Source organism: Ovis aries, chromosome 20 (assembly GCF_016772045.2).
Source record: "Ovis aries strain OAR_USU_Benz2616 breed Rambouillet chromosome 20, ARS-UI_Ramb_v3.0, whole genome shotgun sequence".
Lineage (NCBI taxonomy): Eukaryota > Metazoa > Chordata > Mammalia > Artiodactyla > Bovidae > Ovis > Ovis aries.
Genome location: NC_056073.1, coordinates 26610835 through 26629043, shown reverse-complemented (window position 1 = coordinate 26629043; position 18209 = coordinate 26610835). Strand labels below are relative to the sequence as shown.

The window sequence follows — 18209 nt, the reverse complement described above, 5'->3', positions numbered from 1 at the left end:
GAAGAGGCGGGAGGAGGAGGGAGCGAGTGCCGTGACTCAGGCCTGGCTCAGGGCCAGGGCCAGGCCCAGACAGACACACCTCTACCCACCAGGACCCAGTGCCTCATGTCCAGCCTGCTGCCCTCCTGTTGTTCACACTGGCACCTGAGGATCCAGGAACCCAGCCCCTCAGCACCCCCTCCCCAGCCCCACCACACACAGTCCAGGTTTTGTGGCAAAATATTTTATTGCTGCCATCCCCATGGTGAACCACTGGGGGTTATGAGGGTTGGAGTTTTGTGTTTCACAGCATCTTCTGAAATAGGGCAATGGCCTCATCAACCTTCCTGAGCTCTGCTTCTGTCTGCTGGAGCTGAGGACAGAAGACGGGGTGGTGGGTGAGGAGGCCCAGGCCCAGGAGAGAACCCCAAACACCCACAAGAGCAGACGGATTAGAGTTGGAAAGATGGGTGAGGACCATGGGCAGGGAGTAGCTGGGGGCCTGTGTGTTTGGCTGGCCTGTCTGCCCGCTGATTCTCACCAGCCTCCCAGCAGCAGCCTCCTCTCTGACTAGAATCCTCATTCACTTCTAGCAGCACCTTGGTCTCTTCCATCATCGCTGGTCTCCTGGGTCCTGCCTTTTCCCAGAGTGTTCAGTTCCCAAGGACAAAGGGGCCTCAGCGCTCATATGCGCCACCCAGTGGTCCAGCCCCAGGCCCTGACTCGGAGGTAGAGCACAGTGGTTAGGAACACAGGCTCCAAGGCAGGCCCTTAGCCTTTGCTTGGAAAATGGTGTCGGTAATACTGCCCTGCCGTTAAGACGGCTTCTGGGTAGACAGGAGTGAGAGAACCCTGCTTAGCCATCCAGGTTCTTAGCCTCCACGCTTGTTCCTCTGTTCCCCTGGTTTACCCCATGGTTCCTCGCTGGAGGGGCCCTAGGTGATCTGCTGAATTCCCTGACTACACTGGCTCCATCCTGAGCCCAGGTCCCGGCATGTGGACTCCACATTCTGGGCACTGGGTGGTGCGTGAGGGGTCTGGCTGGCTGGCTGGTCTGCCTCCAACTTCAAACTGCTGTGAGACCCAGGGCTGTGCCCCTGCCCTGGCTGGCCTTCACGTGTAAAAGGAGGGATGCCATGGGCCCACCTGCTCTCCTGCCTGGGCCGGGCAGAGCAGCTGCAGGAGGGGGTTTGATGATGGAGGGAGCAAGAGGTGGGAAATGGGGAAGGAAATGCCCCACATGCCACACACCTTGGCTTCATCTGCCTCCTGAACTTTGAGGGGCACCTTGACAGTGTAGCCTGAGGCGGCGCGGCGCTCCCGCAGACGCTGGGCCTGCCGCTGCGCCTCATCATGCTTGGCCTGCAGTTTGCCCAGCTCCCGGGCTGGGTCTACTAGCCCCTGCAGCTGCAGGTGGACGGAGCAGCGGTCAGAGGCCAGGGCCACAGCGCAGCCCTGGGGTGCAGAAGCCCCCAGCGCCAGGACGGCCACGATCCCCGCACTGGCCAGCGTCTGCACGTAGCCCGACACCGCCGATGCCAGGGCACCTGTGGCCTCGTCAGCCACTTCCAGGAAACCTGCCGGGGGAAGGGAGACAGGTGAGGAGATGGAAGACGAGGCAGTCATGCTAGACACTGGTCCCGGGGTGGGAGGGAACAGGGGAACGTGTGGGCCCAAGGCTCACAGTCGGGCCTGATCCGGGTGAGGTTGTAGTCGGCACGCAGGGAGCGCACGGCTCGAGTGATGCTCAGGGTCAGCTCGAAGGCAGCTTCTGCCTCAGGGTCCTTCCAGGAGCACTGAGGGGAGGAGAAGGGGGTAAGGAAGCTGGGGCAGCTCTGAGGAGCTCCCCAGAGCCCCGTATCCAGGCCATACCCCATACCTCCGAGGGCTCTGGGTAGGCGGTGACGCATAGGCTAGGGGGAGCTTGTGGTGTCCGCCGGGGCAGCCGCTGGAACAGCTCCTCGGTCACGAAGGGCATGAAGGGTGAGAGTAGCCGCAGGCCCACGTCCAGGCAGGTGTAGAGGGTCTGGCGGGCGCATTCGGCTGCCACTAGGTCTACCCCATTCAGCACGGGCTTCAGGCACTCCTGGGGACAGAGGGGCACAGGGTTCAGGGCTGGAGAAGGCCAAGGACCAGGAAGTGGGGCAGGCAGCTCCTCCTCACCAGGTAGACATCGCAGAGCTCGTAGAGCCAGAAGCTGTATTGGGCGGTGGTGACAGCCGGGAAGTCGTAGGCCTGGAAACCTTGGCTGCTGAGCCTCACAGCTTCGGTCAGCCGGCTGCGGATCCAGCGGTCCACCAGGCTCTCGTGGCCTCCAGGCTTGCGGGGGGGGAGAGGAGCCTGTCAGCCAGGGGGCACCATGTGCCCAGGAGGAGGGGCCACAACCCCATGGGAATGGGAACCATGGGGAATCTGCATTCCAGGAGGAGATGGGTCCAAAGCAACCACCACGTGCCCAGAGTGGTGGCCCAGGCCAGAGAGGGCCGGCTGCGCCACTGTGCGGGAGGACTGCAGTGCCTGAGGCTTCCCCTGTGTCCTGCTCCCCCAGCTACACGCAGGCTCCTTAGGGCAGGGGCCAGGCTTGATGCTGGGATGGCAAGAGTGTGACCCACGTGGGTGCTGCCCACCGCACGGCCCACCAGGCTCTCACCTCGGACGTGGGCGAGGGCACGAAACCCTTCCCAAGGCCACGGAGGGCAAACTTGGTGGCGTTCCAGAGCTTGTTGCAGAAATGGCGGTACCCCAATATCCGGTTCACATCCAGGTTGATGTCACGGCCTAGGCGGAGGTGAAGCGTGAGTCTACACTGCTCTCCCTCCCAGCCCTGGGCCCTGGGCAGCGGAAAGTGGGGTGCCTCCGGGGAGGAAGAAGGATGCAGCTAAGACTGCCGCAGGGAGCCATACCCTGGGACGTGTAGGCGCACAGTCCAAACCGGAGCGCATCGGTGCCACACTCAGGGATCCCCGTCGGGAAATCTGCCTTCTGTGGGGGAAGGAAGAGTCAACGGAGAGGGAGGAATCAACAGAGGAGGAGTCAAGGAGGGGAGTGTCCTAAGCCAGTCTCACCCGCCTTCTGCCCACATGCCAGCCACTGGCCCACCCCTGTATCTGCCCCCTGTACCTGCCCCTCTTTTGCCTTCTCCACCTCGCTGGGATCCAGGTTGCTGTTCAGTAACTGGTCGTGGAGGCCCTGAAGGTGACGTGGGAGCAGTCAGGGGCCCGTGACCACTGCCCCACAGCCCTTCCCGGCCTGACCCAGCACCCAGCCCCACCTGCAGGGAGACCCCATGGATAACGTCCAGGGGGTCAATGACGTTGCCTAGAGACTTGCTCATCTTCCGGCCGTGGGCGTCCCGCACAATGGCATGGAGGTAGACCTGCGAGGTCAGGGCAGGGAAGGCCTGTGAGGACATCTCCCCACCTAGACCCCAATGCCTCTCCCCTCACCCCTACATCTGGTCTGCTCCTCTCTGAACCTCGGGCCCCTCAGCGGCCCCGCCAGCCCCTTCTCGTGAATCAGAAGTGCTCCCTCTTCTAGGAAGCAAGGTACAGAATTGCTTAGCAGCGCGCAGGCTGGTTTGCAGCCCCACCAGCCTCCTTGGCTGAGCCCACCCACAGCTGTCCAGGTGAGGGAGGGGACTGTGGGGGTAGCGGCAGTCTCCACACCTCTTTGAAGGGCAGCTTGCCAGTGAGCTTGAGGCCGAGCATGACCATCCTGGCCACCCAGAAGAAGAGGATGTCATGGCCTGTCTCCAGCAGCGTCCCCGGGTAGAACACATTCAGATCTTCTGACTGGGGTCAGAGCAGGGCATGAGTGATGGGGAGCCACGCACCCACACCCAAGATTCCCACCCAGCCCTGGGCTGGCCCCAGGAATGTACCTGGTTGGGCCAGCCTAGGATGGAGAAGGGGAAGAGGCCAGAGGAGAACCAGGTGTCCAGTACATCTTCATCTGAGGGGGGCCAGAGGTCAGAAGTCAGAGGGGTAGAGGTGAGGATCAGCCCCCCACTGCCCCCCACCGCACGGCCCTGCCTTGCCTTGCTGGAGACTGATCTTGTCAGGGGACACGCCGAACTCCTTGGCTGCCTTCTCCCGGGCCTCAGCCTCAGTGCGCCCGCTCACCCAGTACCGCCCATCAGGGTCCTGCCATGCCCAGGTGGAATGAGTACCCAAGAGGGCACCTCTGCCTGTCCCCCCACCAAGACCCAATGCACTGAAAGCCCTCCCCAACCCCAGATGTGCCAGTCTCCAGCCCCGGCCTGGTTCTCACCTCCCCTGGGGGCACGGCAGGGTCGTTGACAGTGATGAAGTAGGCTGGGATGCGATGGCCCCACCACAGCTGCCGGGAGATACACCAGTCCCTGAAAGTGGCAGAGGGAGGAGAGGGCATGAAGGAGGGGCGGGCGGGGCGCCAGGGTGTGCCCGGCTCGGTCCCTCGCCTGGTTGCCCTCTCTACATCAAGGGGCTTGACGCACCGGATGTTGTCCATCCAGGCATGCCACGTCCGCTGATGGGCCTCCGGCAGGATACGGAGGTCACCCCGTGTCACGGCAGCGCTGGCAGCCTGAGCCATCTCCCCACAGCGCACGTACCACTGTGGCCGCAGCAGAGGCTCCACCACGTCCTTGGAGCGGCTGCAGGTACACGTGGGTGAGGAGGCTGAGTGGGGAGCACCCCGAGGCGCCCACCCCCTGCCCTGGCCTCTGCCCTCACTTGCAAAGTGGCACCACCATGGGGTTGTCCTCAATGCCGCGGAACAGCCCCTGCTCCTTGAGCGCTGCCAGCACTGCCTTCCTGGCCTCAAACCTGGGCAGGCCCTGTGGGGGAGACAGGCTCCGTCATGGCTGTGCCAGGAGCCCCGCTGTCTCCTGACATGGCTACCTCGCCGAGGCTGTCTCACCAGGAAAGGTGGGGGCACGTTGACGAGGGCCCCGCGGGCGTCCATGATGCTGACGGCCTCCAGCCCGTGCCGCTGCCCAACCTCATAGTCATTCTGGTCATGGGCGGGGGTGATCTTCACCGCGCCTGGGGTGTACGTAGGGGTGCAGGGTCAAGTAGGACTCAGTGCAGTCTCTGCTCACGTGCACCCCACCTTTTGCTAATGGATGTACTCTCAGACCACCCCATCCCCGACACAGTCCCCTGAGAACCGGCCCAAGTCCTGCAAGTTCAGGTGCACCTCATGGTTCCTTCCTGTCCCCACAGGACAGCCCAGCGCTTACCTGTGCCGAACTCCATGTCCACAAAGTCATCAAAGACGATGGGGAGGCTCCGAGACACAAATGGGTGGATCACGCTCTTGCCCTTCAGGTGCTGGGGACAGAGGGAGACGCCAGAAACGCACAGTGGGCTGGGCCCGACTCCCTCCTACGCAGGGTCCTGATTTCTTGACACCCAAACTCCATCCACAGGGCCAGAAAGCAGCCAGAGCCATGTGTTTCGAATCCAATTTTCTCAGTGCCCATCCCATCCCTACACATAGTGTAGAAGCCCTCCTAGCCCAGCATTCTTCCCCCCAGCTGCGGGCAGCACCCCCACCACACCTGGTATCTGGGGTCTTTGGGGTGCACAGCTACAGCCACATCTCCCAGCATCGTCTCGATCCGAGTGGTTGCCACTACCACCTCGTCGTCGCTGTCTGGGGTGACAGGAGGCCTTGTGGTCTCAGCAGTGCGCCCTTCCTGCCCCTCCCCCAACCCAGCCCAGGATCCTGGTGCCCCTGGCTCCTACCTGAGCCTTGGACCTTGTAAGCAAAGGAGACGAGGACCCCAAACTCCACCTTCTCTTTGTAGCCAGGCACGGAGAGCAGGGTACGACCTGTCAGCTCCTTCTTATCCACCTATGAGACAGAGCTTAAGAAAAGAGGCCCAAGGGCTGGGGCTGGGGGGGTGTGGTGGAGATGTGGAGAGCTGGGGGGAGGGAAGGGGCACACCTCGATGTCAGAGATGGCAGAGTTGAGGGTGCAGGACCAGTTGACAAGGCGTGTGCTGCGGTAAATGACTCCCTCCTCGTGGAGCCGTACAAAGGCCTCTGTCACGGCTGCTGACAGTTTCTGGTGGGAACAGGGGAAGCCAGAGATGGGCCTGGGTGCTGAGGCAGCAGAGGCCAGCGGGACCTGGCAGCACAGAGCCCCCTGCCAGCACACAGGCCCCTTTAAGGGCTGGAGGGGAGAAGTGCTTTTCTTGAGCAGGGAGAGGGGACCTGGGAATACACAGATAGGAAATGGCATGGTGATGCTGATATGGCAGGGAAGTCACTCAGTTAGGAACAGGGGCTAGTGCAGAGTCCCAGGGGTACAAGCTCGGGCAAGGGGGAGGCCCCTCAGGTGCCACCTGAAGGAGTTTGAGCTCCTACAGGGAGCGACAGGGAACACAAAGGGCTGTGACATGGGGCAGAAAGTGGCATTTGCAGCTGAGCCCTAGTGGTTTCCTACGAGTGGACCACTTCCTGGGGGAGGGCCCCCAGCGTGTGCTCTCTTCTGTGGGGAGCTTCCCCCTCCCACCCCAACCCTGAGACCCCTCCTACTCCTACTCACAGGATCCATGGTGAAACAGGCTCGATTCCAGTCCAAGGAGCTGCCAAGCTTCTTCAGCTGGTGGTAAATCCGGTCACCTTTCCTGGGAGTGGACAAACAGACCAGGATCAGCAATGGGGTCTGGGCTGGCGGGTGACATCAGGTAGCTAAGCGGGCAGAAGGTGGGGGTCACTCATTGCTCTAAGATGGACCTGGGCCCTGGGCCCCCATGACCCTCAGCCTCTGTGAGCCGGTCTGACCCTGCAGCCAGGGTCGCGGGGCTGTGATGCCAGCAGGGACTTGGCACTTACTCCTCCTTCCACTTCCAGACCTCCTGCAGGAAAGCCTCTCGCCCCAGCTGGTGCCGACTCAGCCCTTGCTCGCGCCAGAGTTTCTTCTCCACCACCACCTGGGTGGCAATGCCCGCGTGGTCACAGCCAGGATTCCACAGGGTGGTCTCTCCACGCATGCGGTGCCTGCAGGGAGTATGGAGAAGCAGAGGTGAGCGGGTGGGTGGAGCTGCCCCAAGGGAAGCAGGAACTCCAGACAGGTGGTCGATGGACTTCGTAGGAAAGGAAGGGGCGGTGGATCAGAACTCTCCCCTTGCTAAAATCATCAGGGAGAGATGCGTGAGGACAGCCCAGGCAATTTGGCAAAACAACTAAGAGGAGGCTCCTGCCCAACCTAGATAGCAAAACATATCAGAGAGCTATGATCATTAAAACAAGTTTTCACAGGAACCAGGAACAAAGTTACCGATTAAGGAAGCAAAACAGTGACTGGAAACAGATCTAAGCATATTTAGTATTTGTTAAGGGTGGCATTTCATGTCAGTGGAGAAAGGACAAACTGTTCAATAAATTTGTTGGAGACTGTAGCTAATTTGATTGGAAAATTGCACTACTTCCCCATAGTCACAAAAATAATTTTATTTTAAAGTCTAAATTTAATTGTTTGTTTAAAAAACCCTTCAACTTAAGAAAACAAAACTATGAGAAAAAGCATTAGAAAATGGTATTTCCAAAAATAAAAAAAGAAGAAAATAATAGGTGATCTGTTTATAACTTTGAGGCAAGAGAGGTTTTCTTTAACAAGATAGTGAAGATTAAATCAAAGAACATTGGTAAACTTAATTAGGTTCACTGTATTTATACATTGTTTTCAATGACTCATCTAACTATATTATATTCATTATTGTATTGATCTGTTTACCCCCACTAGGTTTAGAGTTCCTTGGGGACAGGACTGTAAGCAACTCTTTTCTCATACAGACCATAGGTATTTCTTATATGCTGTAATGGACATGGATACTTTCTGACATTTTCAAGATATTGTTGTTTAGTTGCTAAGTCATGTCTAATTCTTTGTGACCCCATGGACTATAGCCCACCAGGCTCCTCTGTCCATGGGATTTCCCAGGCAAAAATACTGGAGTGGTTTGCCATTTCCTTCTCCGGGGATCTTCCTGACCCAGGGATCGAACCTGTGTCTCTTGCATTGCCAGGTGGATTCATTATCACTGAGGTACCTGGGAATCCCATGGGTACATGAATACGTAAGTAAATAGGAAAGGTCTTGAAAGACACACATCAAAATGATAATAGCGGCTAATTCTTAGGAGGGAGTGAATCTGGAGGACGGTGGTCAAGGAAACTTGAAGCTTTAAATTTCTTACAAGAAAATATTCACATTATTTCTTTCTAAATTCAAAACAATGTTATTTTTAGTGACATGAGAAGAGAGTTTGCAAGTGGAAGTGTTGGTTACTTGACCAGAGGAGGATGCTAAGTCATCAGATGGGAATGACCTAGAAGCAAATGTAGCACCACCAGGGGGCAGAGGTGAGAGCCCCAGTCAGCAAAGAGAAGGGAGCCAAGGAGCAGGAGCCAGAAGGCAGAGGGAAGCCTGGAGGAGAGGACAGGAGCTCACCAGCGGGTCAGGGAGTCCTGGATCGCGTTGGTGAGCGCATGGCCCAGGTGCAGGGAGCCTGTCACGTTGGGGGGTGGGATGCACATCATGAAGATGCCCCGGGGGTTTGGTGCTGACACGCTGGAACGCTGACGGGGAGGAAGATGGGTGCTTGCTAAGGCCACATGTCATCTCTTCCATGGCCTGGCCCCTTCCTGGGCCATGGATCCTTCAGCCCTGTCCCTCCCCACCCCCATCCCCTCCAGGCCTGGGCGGCAGTGTCCACTCACCCCATACTCAGGCCTGAAGAAGCCCTGCTGCTCCCACCAAGGGTACCAGGCAGCCTCCACGTACTGAGGGCTGTAGGAGTCAGGCATGGTGCCACTGACATCTGAGGGAGAAGGGCAGGGTCAGAACCGAGGCTGGGTGCAGCTGGGAAAGGGACAAGGGGCCGGCAGAGAAGGACATGGGCCTCACTAAGCAAAGTAGTGGGAGCAAGGACAGAGGAAACAGGATACAAAGAAAAAAGGAGGGTAGAGTGAAGAGTGGGGAGGGGTCTCCCTTTCCCCCTCCTTTCTTTTAGTACCTTTCTTTTCCCCAGGTGGGGTCGGGAGATCGTAGGTAATGACCCCAGGATCTCGTTTCTCCCTCTTCTCTGGTTTTGGTTTCTTCTGCTTGGGAGGGAAAGGATATAGGCCTAGATACCAGCCATTCACCATGGCACCAGCCCTCCATCCTGCTCCACCCTCAGCCTCTCACCTCCCCAGGGGGTGGCTGCTGCTGTTGGACCTTCTGCTTCTGCTGGAATTTCTCTAGTTTCTCCCGTTTCTTTGCCTCTTTCTTGAGTTGAGCAGCTGTCTTTGGGGGTGCAGGGACCTCAGAGCCTGTAAAGAGGCACAGAAATTCAGACCTGTCCCCGCAGGTCTGTGAACAGCGCTGTTCACAGGGCTACCATGTGTCAGATGGTGTATTTAACTCCCCAAAGGCTCCCCCATGTTGACCTCCCACCTACCATCCCCCAGCTCCTGTCCCATTGATTCTGCTATTCCTAAGAGAGAAAAGAAAATGAGCAAGGGCCCAGAGGAACCCGCTCCCCACCCACTCTCCATCCTTCCTCACCTGGCTGTTGGGAGAGAGACCTGGCCCCTGAATACAGAACCACCTCTCCCAGTACGGCCCGGAATTCTGGCTGCTGAACGCATGTGATAAACCAGCGAGTCACATTACCCCAGATCCGGCGGGCAGCGGGGTCCAGGACCTGGGGTGGGGGAAAGAAATGAATTATCCTTAGTCACCCTGTAGTGAGGTCCGAGGGAACCTGTCCTCATTCTTCCCCAGGTCCCAGTGACTCACATAACGGAAAGGCAGCAGCAAGGCTGTGACAGCTGCCAGGTCAGCCAGAGTCGGGGCCTCCCCGGCCAGGTAGGTGTGCAGTCGAAGCCACTCTTCCAAGGGGCTCAGGGCTCTGCCCAGGGCCGCCAGTGCAGCCTAGTGGGAAGGCAACGGGGTATGAGATAACACTTGGCCCACCTCAGTCCCCAGCCCTATGCAATCCATTTGGGCCTCCTTCCATCCCCACAGATCACCAGTTTCTTCTTCACTGAAAAGATCATAATAAAAAATCTTCCCACTCATTCAATAAATGCCTACCAAAAACTTTTTTTGGGGGCTGGGTCACAGGGCATGTGGGATTCCTTGACCAGGGATCCAACCATGCCCCCTGCAGGGGAAGCACAGAGTATGTTAATCACTGGACTGCCAGGGAAGTCCCCCTACTGAACACTTATTATATGTCAGCTGCAATATACTAAGCACAAGAAGCTAAAGATTACATGAGGTAACACGGTAACTGCTTCAGCAAATATGTATTAAGTACCTCCTGCATGCCAGGCACTTGTCTAATGAACAAGGAGGCAGTTTGAACAGATGGAGTCCATGACCTGTTGGAGTTTACATTCTAGTAGGGGGGGGGGTGGCGACAATAAATGTGCAAATATATAATGCATTACCCTATTGTTCTCCTTAAAAGCCCTGGGAAAAAAAAAAAAAAGGAGGCTGAAGGGGAGAGAGAATCCCAGAGGGGGAGCCCTCTATTTCGATAGGGTAGTCAGGATATGAGGGGGTAAGTCAGGATCTAAGTCATACATTCATTTCACTCATTCATTCGTTCAAAACCTATTAAGTATCCACCATATGCTCAATAATCTGCAAGGAGGTGGTGTTATTAGGCCTGTAAGGCACAGCTCCATTCAGGAAGAATTTACATTGATAATCTGGTGTGATTCTCTCTCCTTTCCCCTGCTTTCCTTCTTCATTTCTTTTCTCCTTTGTCTTCTTCCAGCAACTGTCTTCTCTGACTGCCTTTCCTCACCTCTTCTTCACCCCGTCTTTTCCTACAATTCATAGTAACCTCTAACTAACCTCCTCAGTTTCAGATTCACCAAACTCAGAGACTTTTAAAGCACCCGGCACTAGATTATGTGCTCTGCACACATCTTTTAACCTTCTCAACGTGTTCTCAATTTTCATTTTCATATACATAAGAAGACCAAGGCTCAGAGAGTTTAACCTGCCCAAAGTTACCATACCAGGTGGCAACCCGGGATATGATCAGTCTTTTTCAACGTCTGATACGCTATCTTCCTGGCTCACCATCCATTCCGAGTTTTGCTTTCTTCTTCTAAATTTCCCCCTCCCACTTCGCGCTTCTTCTCACCTGGGGGTCTTGGGCCGAGCTTCGGAGTCCCAAGGCCGGCAGCGTAGCCCCACAGGCAGCTGGTATTAGCTCGGTGTCAGCGTAACTGACCCACTGTTGGACCAGGACGGCTGCCCGACTACCCCCGGGACCCCCCAGACCTGCTGGCCACAGCAGCTGGGACACAGCCGTGGCCCCCCACACCCAGAGCCCACCGGGACCCTGTTCCAGGGCAGGCAGACGGGGTGGAGGAAAAGGAGTCCGGCTGGCGGGGGGCGGCTGGAGACTGACGCGGGGGTGGGCTCCTCCCCATCCCGGACCCTCCCCAGCTTCCCCGTAGCGAGCAGCTATGAGGGCTCGGAGGCTGGGGAAGGCATCGGGGTGAGGAGAGACGTACAGAATGGACATGGTTACACGGGAGGTCCGAACGCGGTGGAAAAACCCTAAGGAGAAAGAGAGACAGGGTAAGACCGAGGCATTTAGGACTAAGTATGACTGGGCCTCAAGACCTGAGGACCCAGCTCTCGGAGTGGCAGTGACAGTGGGGAACTAACTTCCCGTGACCGCGGGCCCTCGGGGAGTGTAGGAAGCTCGGAGGAGCCCCTTGGCGGCCGTGGGACGCGGGTTCGGGCTGCATGTACGTACTGGAGGGAGGTGGTCACACTGAGCCGGGCATCCACCTCATAGCCGGGCGCCGGCCGAAGCTGGACTGGCCTGGCGGCTGCGGCCGAGGAATCCGGCGGGCAGGGACGGCGGGCGGTTCTCTGGGCGACCCAACTCCCTGCGACAGCCGCCCGGGCCGTCGGCGCCCACGTGTCCCCCCCTTTGTGACTGAGAGCGTTTCCGGGCCCGCGGGTCCTGGCGCGGGCGACTGTGCCCCGCCTGCGTGTGCGGGCGCGGTCCTGCTGGACCCTGGGCTGGGGGCCGTCACGCCGCCCGCTGCAGATCGCGCTCCTGAGGAATGGAGCGAGGCGCGGGTACGGGGGTGGCGGGAGGAGGACGCCCCCGGGAACCGCGACCCCGTCAGGCGCCGCGGCGGACACCCCGCGCGGGTCCTCGGCCGGGAGGGAGGGCGGCGCCGAGCGGGCCGCCGGGGAAGCGGCTGGGAGAGCGCTATCTGCTGCGGACGGAGCCGGAACCGGGGTCCATTCGACCAAAGGCCCCGGTGTGCAGGTTCCCCCCATCCTAACCTCCCAGGCCTCATTTCCTCCTTTGTGGGAAGAGGGAGTCATGCTGGAGGGCCTCTAAGGCTCCTTCATGCTGAGAACTCTTATCTGTAGCTGGAACTCTAATTTGCTAACGGCGTGTGTTCAATGCCAGCAACTCTCCACAGCAAAAATTGTCACTTGTTTGCATTTATCTACAATAGATATGGGGGAAAAGTGTACTGATTTGGGAGGCTTAAGGAAACAGTCCAGCAGCATCAAACGCACTTTTGGTCTCTCATTAACTTTCATATTAATGGAAGGACAGCAAGCACTGTAGATACACTATAAGGCTTTGTTGGGTAGGCGAATGTTCAGAAGACACGGCGTAGTCCAGCTGGGGTAATGCTATGGTTTATACCAGGAGAGTAGTAGCGGATAATGCTGGGGTAATTGAGAGTAACAGGGCTTGGACGAATTAAGCGCGCCTTTCCCACCCACTCTCCAGCCCTCTTCCCAAAGCGCACACAGAACCAGAACTCGAATTTGCTTCATAAATTTTATTCCCGATGCGGGACAGATTCCTTCCCTCCCCACAATAAATCACGTGCCACCCTGGAGAGATCTGATAGATTCTCCCACCACCTCCAGGGAAAAAGTGAGAAAGGCAGGTGCTGCAGACAGGGAAGGCTTCTCAGTTCCTCAGCCTACTCAACAGAGGACAGCCGCTCCCCATTATTAGCCCTCTCATCCACATTCTTTAAAAAAAAAAAGAAGCAGCTTTTGCTATCAAAAAACAAAGAACACCTCAAGAAGTATGGGAGGGAGGCCTCCGGGACTGGGAAATGATGTTACGGGTCACCAATGGAAGGAGGGGAAGGGAGGAGGAACTATCACTGCTTCTGCTGCAGGGCCTCCTTCCTTGCTGCATCTTGTAGCAACTGTGTGTCGACTTCATCTGCTGGCAACTGCACATAGCGAACCACTGAGCCCCGGATGAAGCAGTTCTTCACTGATAACTAGACAAAGATAGGCAAATATGAAAACACCCTTAAAAAATGCCCTCTATCCAGCCAGGGACCCCCTGCTTTCTTTGAGAGGTGTTCCTCTTCTCTACTATCCACAACTCACCATGTGAGGGTATTTCTCAGGGTCTGTGACACTGATGTCAGTTAGTTTGATGTTGAGATACTAAGAAAAGATGAACACCATCATTAAAACTAGAGTCAAGATGAAAGTACCCAGCTCTCAAGCTCTCCCATTTCCTTCCCCAAGACCCCATTTAGGGCCCTTATAATCTCACCTGATCCACAGAATGGAGGGTTCCACAGATGCTGTTATGGGCAGAGAGAGGGTAAAACCAAATTAATTTATACCAAAGTCAACACAGAGGTGACTTCAGAGCAGGGGATAAGAACATGGTTGGGGGAAGTAAAGGACTTGAAGAAACCAGAAAAGGTACAACCAGACAGGGGCATGACTAAGCTCTGGAGAAGAAAGAAAGTGCTTCCAGAGCAGTGTGTTATTTTAGACCTCACATCTCTTCTCCCCTAAACCAACTCACTCTTGTAGCTGCCATCAAACAACTGTGCCAGACCTGTGTTCTCCATAGTATTTGTAATCTTTACAGCCATTTCATTGGGTAGCTATTATGAAACATCCAGGGTCCCAGAAACATTTTGTAATTTGGCCAAGTTTAGAACAAGGACTTTGATCCAGGCCTGTATGACCCCTCAAATCATCAGTTCTTTTCAAATACTACTGCTTTGGAACCAGAGCCCCATATGTAATGTATATAAATTAACAAACTAGCAGTGTTCTTGATGATGTAGGCACAAGGGATGTCCTCTCCCTGAATCCATGAGCCGCCTGCAATGTTAAAGAGGAATGCTATCTAAATACCAGTGCTTCAAGCCAGACTCTCTCCCAATCCTTTAATTTCTGCCAATGGTTTCAACACTCTCACAACCTCAACCCCTGTAAATCAAGGACCTTTCATGTCCTACAAATCCCCACTGTTTGCTGATGTCTAACATTTCTGCAGTTTCTATAATTCTCTTTGACAAACCAAGGTCTAATGACTTTACAGCTCAATCCACGCTAGCCTCCAGCCTGGCTGCCTTCATCCTAACCATCCTGCATGTCACCACCAGATTCTAAGTTCCTTAGAACCTGTTTCTGAAACACTAATATGCGCTCAAAGATTCCAAGAATCTATGACAAAAGAGGAAACATAAGCTAGTGTAGTATGTGTATAGTGTGGTAAAGGTTGTCAAGAGTTTTCTTTGTAAGAATAACTGCTCTTTAATTGCCTGTTTGTATTTAAAAAATCCTTAATCTTGCCAAAATTCAAGTTGTTGGTTCTCTGTTGGGCCCTAGTTTTTGTAAAATTCTAAGTATTTGAAATCCAGTGTCAGACCGACTGCCTCAGTGGTGATTTCACCATATTCCTGGATGCTAAAAAACAAATCAAAACAAAAAACCTTTGATGGTGCCCTATCACCTACTGCAGCTGTGAAATAACTTTCAGGAAATGCATAAAATGGTAACTTTTCTTCAATCCCTTTAGAATGAGATACTTGGCACAAAAGTGGTCTGACACCCAGCATGAGAGAAAGAGCACTTCTCCCAACTCAATGGATTACCTTTGAATCTTTAAGTCCTTGCTTTAGGGTCTGAGGCTATAACAACAGTTATTCTTGCCATTTGGAAAACCCAGGAAGAAAAAAAGAGGAAAATAAAAAACAAGTCATCTTACAGAAGTGATGAAAGTAGTTGTGGTTTCCACACTTGTCTCTCTATATGGACCCAATTTATACGCAATCAATATCACAGGCATTGTGGGTACCATAGATCAGAAATCTCTGACCTAAAAGGCAAATAAATCCCTTGCTTCACCATTCCGCCATGTCAATGTTTCCCCACTAAGAAATTATCTCACATAGAAATGTAGAAGAAACTGCTAGGGAGAGAATACTTTGACTCAAACTTTCTAAAGGACAGTCAGGTATTATGTTTTGATATTTAAAATGTACATTTCATTCAAAGGATTCTTTATTTTCTTCTAATGAAATAAGATGTATACACTTAAGGATGTTCAGGACAAAATCACTTGCAAAAACGAAGAATTGGGAACAGCCTAAGTGTCCAGCAGCAAGGTTTTGCTTAAATCAGTTCTAGCCAGCTTAGAAAAATGCCATTCAGACATTAACAATGTTAAACATCAACTTTATTGACATGGAAAATACCCACAACATACTGTTAAGTGAAAAGGCAAGTTTCACAACTGCAAAGAGACTACGACCGTGTTTTTAATTTAAAAAGGGGTGAAGTGAAAGTTTCTCAGTTATGTCTGACTCTCTGCAACCCCATGGACCATAAAGTCCGTGGAATTCTCCAGGCCAGAATACCGGAGTGGGTAGCCTTTCCCTTCTCCAGGGGATCTTCCCAACCCAGGGATCAAACCCAGGTTTCCTGGATTGCAGGTGGATTCTTTACCAGCTGAGCGACAAGGGAAGCCCAAAAATACTAGAGTGGGTAGCCTATCCCTGCTCCAGTGGATCTTCCTGACCCAGGAATTGAACCAGGGTCTCCTGGATTCCAGGTGGATTCTTTACCAATTGAACTATCAGGGAAGCCCATTAGAAACATATGGCGGGGGAGCAGATAATGGAATTTAAGTTCTGGTTTTGTCTTTTACTAGTTGTGTAGACCTAACCAAGTTTCTTAATCTATCCAACCTTCAGTTGCCTCATGTGTAAAACAGCAACAATAGTGTATGTCATGTAGAGATGTTCTGAAAATAAAATGAGTTAAACAATTTATTCAGGCCTGTGTTAGACATTAGGTACACAGTGGTAAACGTAAACATGGTCTTGGCCCTGTAGGAAAGACGGTTCCTAAACAGTTAATACATTTCTATGAAATCACAATTTGAGAAGCACCCACTAGCAAGGAAAAAGACTTTGTAACAGAAGAGTGTACTTGGCTAGAACCAGGAAAGTCCAGGGATATAGTGTGAAATAACTTTCACAAGTCCTGAGAGATAATTAGAAGCTAATGATACAAGGGGACAGGGGATGTAAAAGCAGTACAGACAGAAGGAGCTCACTGGTCTCCTGTGTATCTTTTATATTTTCTTCAACAAAAGGGAGATTATGCCACATATACAGTACTGCAATAGCTTTTCCCTATTGGTATCTCATTTCTATGTGACAGCTATATTATATGGAAATACCACAATCGAACCCATTCCCTATTTATGGCTATTTTCCCCCCAACTTGTGACTATTACACACACACACAAATCTACCAACATCCTTCTACATACATCGTTACTTGTGGAACTGATACTTTGATTTCTAGAAGTCGGGTCTGCCCTGTCTTCTCTCTGGTTCTTACTACTTATACATTTCTTTATATTGTTTTCCAATACATGATACAACTCCCCAGCTAATCTGCAAGTTTAAGGCACAAGTCATTTCTTCCTTTTGTATCTCTCCCACCTTGCCTAGTGCTCAAATACTCGTCAAATTACACAGGTTCCAGGGCGCTTGGCACATCCACCCCCTACAAACTTGTGGGAACAAGTACCTACCTCAGGTCATTCTTGAGTTCCACGACCACATCCTTGCCGACAAGGGACTTGAAAAAGGAATAGAAGAGCTATTGGGCGAGAGGGGGAAAATCATCATATGGGAGGGGACATAGTAAAGAGGTGTGAATCCCTGCCAGTATTACCAAACATTGGTACTGGGATCCCGCCACATCTCTGGCAGTTCTCTAAACTTCACAGGAAGGAATACTTCACAGGAACACAGAGGAAGGAATACTCGAATGAACAGCTGCAGCCCTGACGATGATGCACACTACGAGCCCCTGACAGAAAGCCCCAGAGTCATCTGCCCTGCACACGTCGGGTCTGCCTCAATGGACTCTCTCTCCTGGGGTCCTGCCCACACCTCCTAGAGAATTGTAGCAAGTATTCCACCCGCTCCTTCTCGGAGCCTGGTCTCCGTCAGGGAAATGCTCCTTGAGGTCTACTGTCCCTGCTGACTCTCTCATAGGGGGTAAAAAAATTCCATTTGCTTCCAAGTCTCTTCTCAAAGAACTTGAGGCGCAGGAACCAATAACGGAGGGAAAAATCTAGGGCCCAACGCCAGCCCAGAGGAACAAAGCCTCCAAAGGGACGCCCACCCCGCCCCCAACCGTCCCAACCGCCCGCGCTCCCCAAGGGCGCCCCCTTGTGACGTCACGGTACCTACCATGGTGCTTGCTCTCCGCCGGACCGGGAAGGCGCGGGCCGGGGGCTGTGGGCCGGAGGCCTGGCGGGAATTGGATCGCGAGCCCGCGCGTGGGGCGGGGTAGGGTCGCGCAGGCGCAGCGGGGTGGCACAGCGGAGAGCTCCGAGTGATGGAGGACAGAGAACGGCTGGCTTGCGGCTCAGGGGGAGCCGGCCGAGTAAAACTGAGGAGAAAGCCAAAGCCGGGAGAGGGGCGGGGCTTCCCGCCTTTCGACTTCCTCCCGGAGGGGCGAGCTCCCACCGCGCAGGCGCAGGCCCCAACTGCGCCCGTTGGGTTGAAAAGGCTGGCTCACCGCCTTTCAGGTTTTTGTTCCTTTCTACCACAATAAATTCGCTTCCAGCCCGATTTGCTCTTACCTTAAAGACACTTCCTATTGCAGACTGACTGCCGGGGAGCTTGTGAAAATCCATGATGATTTGTACACTTTTCTCTGCATGCTACACTTGGGTAACAACAACAAAAAAATTGGGAAGTCCCCGAGATCAAGAGCCTGCAGGCCAGCAAATCTTGATTTTATCAAAGGTTCCCAATAAACACATTACTCAGTCCACATTTCTTTCATACTTTGCCTATAGCTGTCCTGAAAAGGACTGAGTAAAACAGAACACACTGGATCGGGGATAAAAATACCCATTCTAATGTTTCACTTCCAAATATTTCCCTCTC

At 54.0% G+C, this 18209-nt stretch overlaps 2 protein-coding genes across 6 annotated transcripts; both read right to left on the bottom strand.

Annotated features, from left to right (window-relative positions):
- Nucleotides 1–207: 207 nt before the first annotated feature.
- Nucleotides 208–11912, bottom strand: VARS1 (valyl-tRNA synthetase 1). Of its 5 annotated transcripts, none has more exons than XM_042236766.2 (31): nucleotides 11741–11912; nucleotides 11117–11538; nucleotides 9754–9888; nucleotides 9520–9658; nucleotides 9413–9448; nucleotides 9160–9284; nucleotides 8987–9074; nucleotides 8691–8791; nucleotides 8422–8549; nucleotides 6804–6968; nucleotides 6514–6595; nucleotides 5911–6030; nucleotides 5709–5817; nucleotides 5522–5616; nucleotides 5201–5291; nucleotides 4879–5003; nucleotides 4692–4795; nucleotides 4454–4612; nucleotides 4249–4339; nucleotides 4016–4121; nucleotides 3860–3930; nucleotides 3645–3770; nucleotides 3251–3355; nucleotides 3100–3168; nucleotides 2883–2961; nucleotides 2630–2757; nucleotides 2143–2298; nucleotides 1859–2065; nucleotides 1664–1775; nucleotides 1231–1556; nucleotides 208–352 (listed from the first exon to the last, which is right to left on the bottom strand). In XM_042236766.2, exons 2-31 carry the CDS (start codon nucleotides 11501–11503, stop codon nucleotides 284–286), a joined length of 3834 nt encoding a protein of 1277 aa, XP_042092700.1. In that variant the 5' UTR covers nucleotides 11504–11538; nucleotides 11741–11912; the 3' UTR covers nucleotides 208–283. The 5 variants fall into 5 exon arrangements, with proteins under 5 accessions (XP_042092700.1, XP_042092701.1, XP_042092702.1 ...); XM_042236767.2 differs by having other exon boundaries at nucleotides 8987–9071; XM_042236768.2 differs by having other exon boundaries at nucleotides 11493–11538.
- An 873-nt stretch (nucleotides 11913–12785) lies between these two features.
- LSM2 (LSM2 homolog, U6 small nuclear RNA and mRNA degradation associated) lies at nucleotides 12786–17733 on the bottom strand. Its single transcript, XM_004018938.5, has 5 exons — nucleotides 17505–17733; nucleotides 16838–16905; nucleotides 13544–13574; nucleotides 13372–13431; nucleotides 12786–13259 (listed from the first exon to the last, which is right to left on the bottom strand). Exons 1-5 carry the CDS (start codon nucleotides 17505–17507, stop codon nucleotides 13134–13136), a joined length of 288 nt encoding a protein of 95 aa, XP_004018987.1. The 5' UTR covers nucleotides 17508–17733; the 3' UTR covers nucleotides 12786–13133.
- Between the last annotated feature and the right edge of the window lie 476 nt (nucleotides 17734–18209).

What these genes read in the sequence shown, in the direction of transcription:
- VARS1 (XM_042236766.2), bottom strand. Translation starts at nt 11,503, where the DNA reads ATGTCCATTCTGTACGTCTCTCCTCACCCCGATGCCTTCCCCAGCCTC. An exon ending in CTGCCATCTCTGACATCGAG is followed by an intron (nt 5,818 to 5,910) that starts GTGTGCCCCTTC and finishes TCTGTCTCATAG; the next exon opens with GTGGATAAGAAGGAGCTGAC. An exon ending in GCAAGCTGCCCTTCAAAGAG is followed by an intron (nt 3,356 to 3,644) that starts GTGTGGAGACTG and finishes CTGACCTCGCAG; the next exon opens with GTCTACCTCCATGCCATTGT.
- LSM2 (XM_004018938.5), bottom strand. An exon ending in GAACTCAAGAATGACCTGAG is followed by an intron (nt 13,575 to 16,837) that starts GTAGGTACTTGT and finishes TGCCCATAACAG; the next exon opens with CATCTGTGGAACCCTCCATT. An exon ending in CCCTCCATTCTGTGGATCAG is followed by an intron (nt 13,432 to 13,543) that starts GTGAGATTATAA and finishes ATCTTTTCTTAG; the next exon opens with TATCTCAACATCAAACTAAC.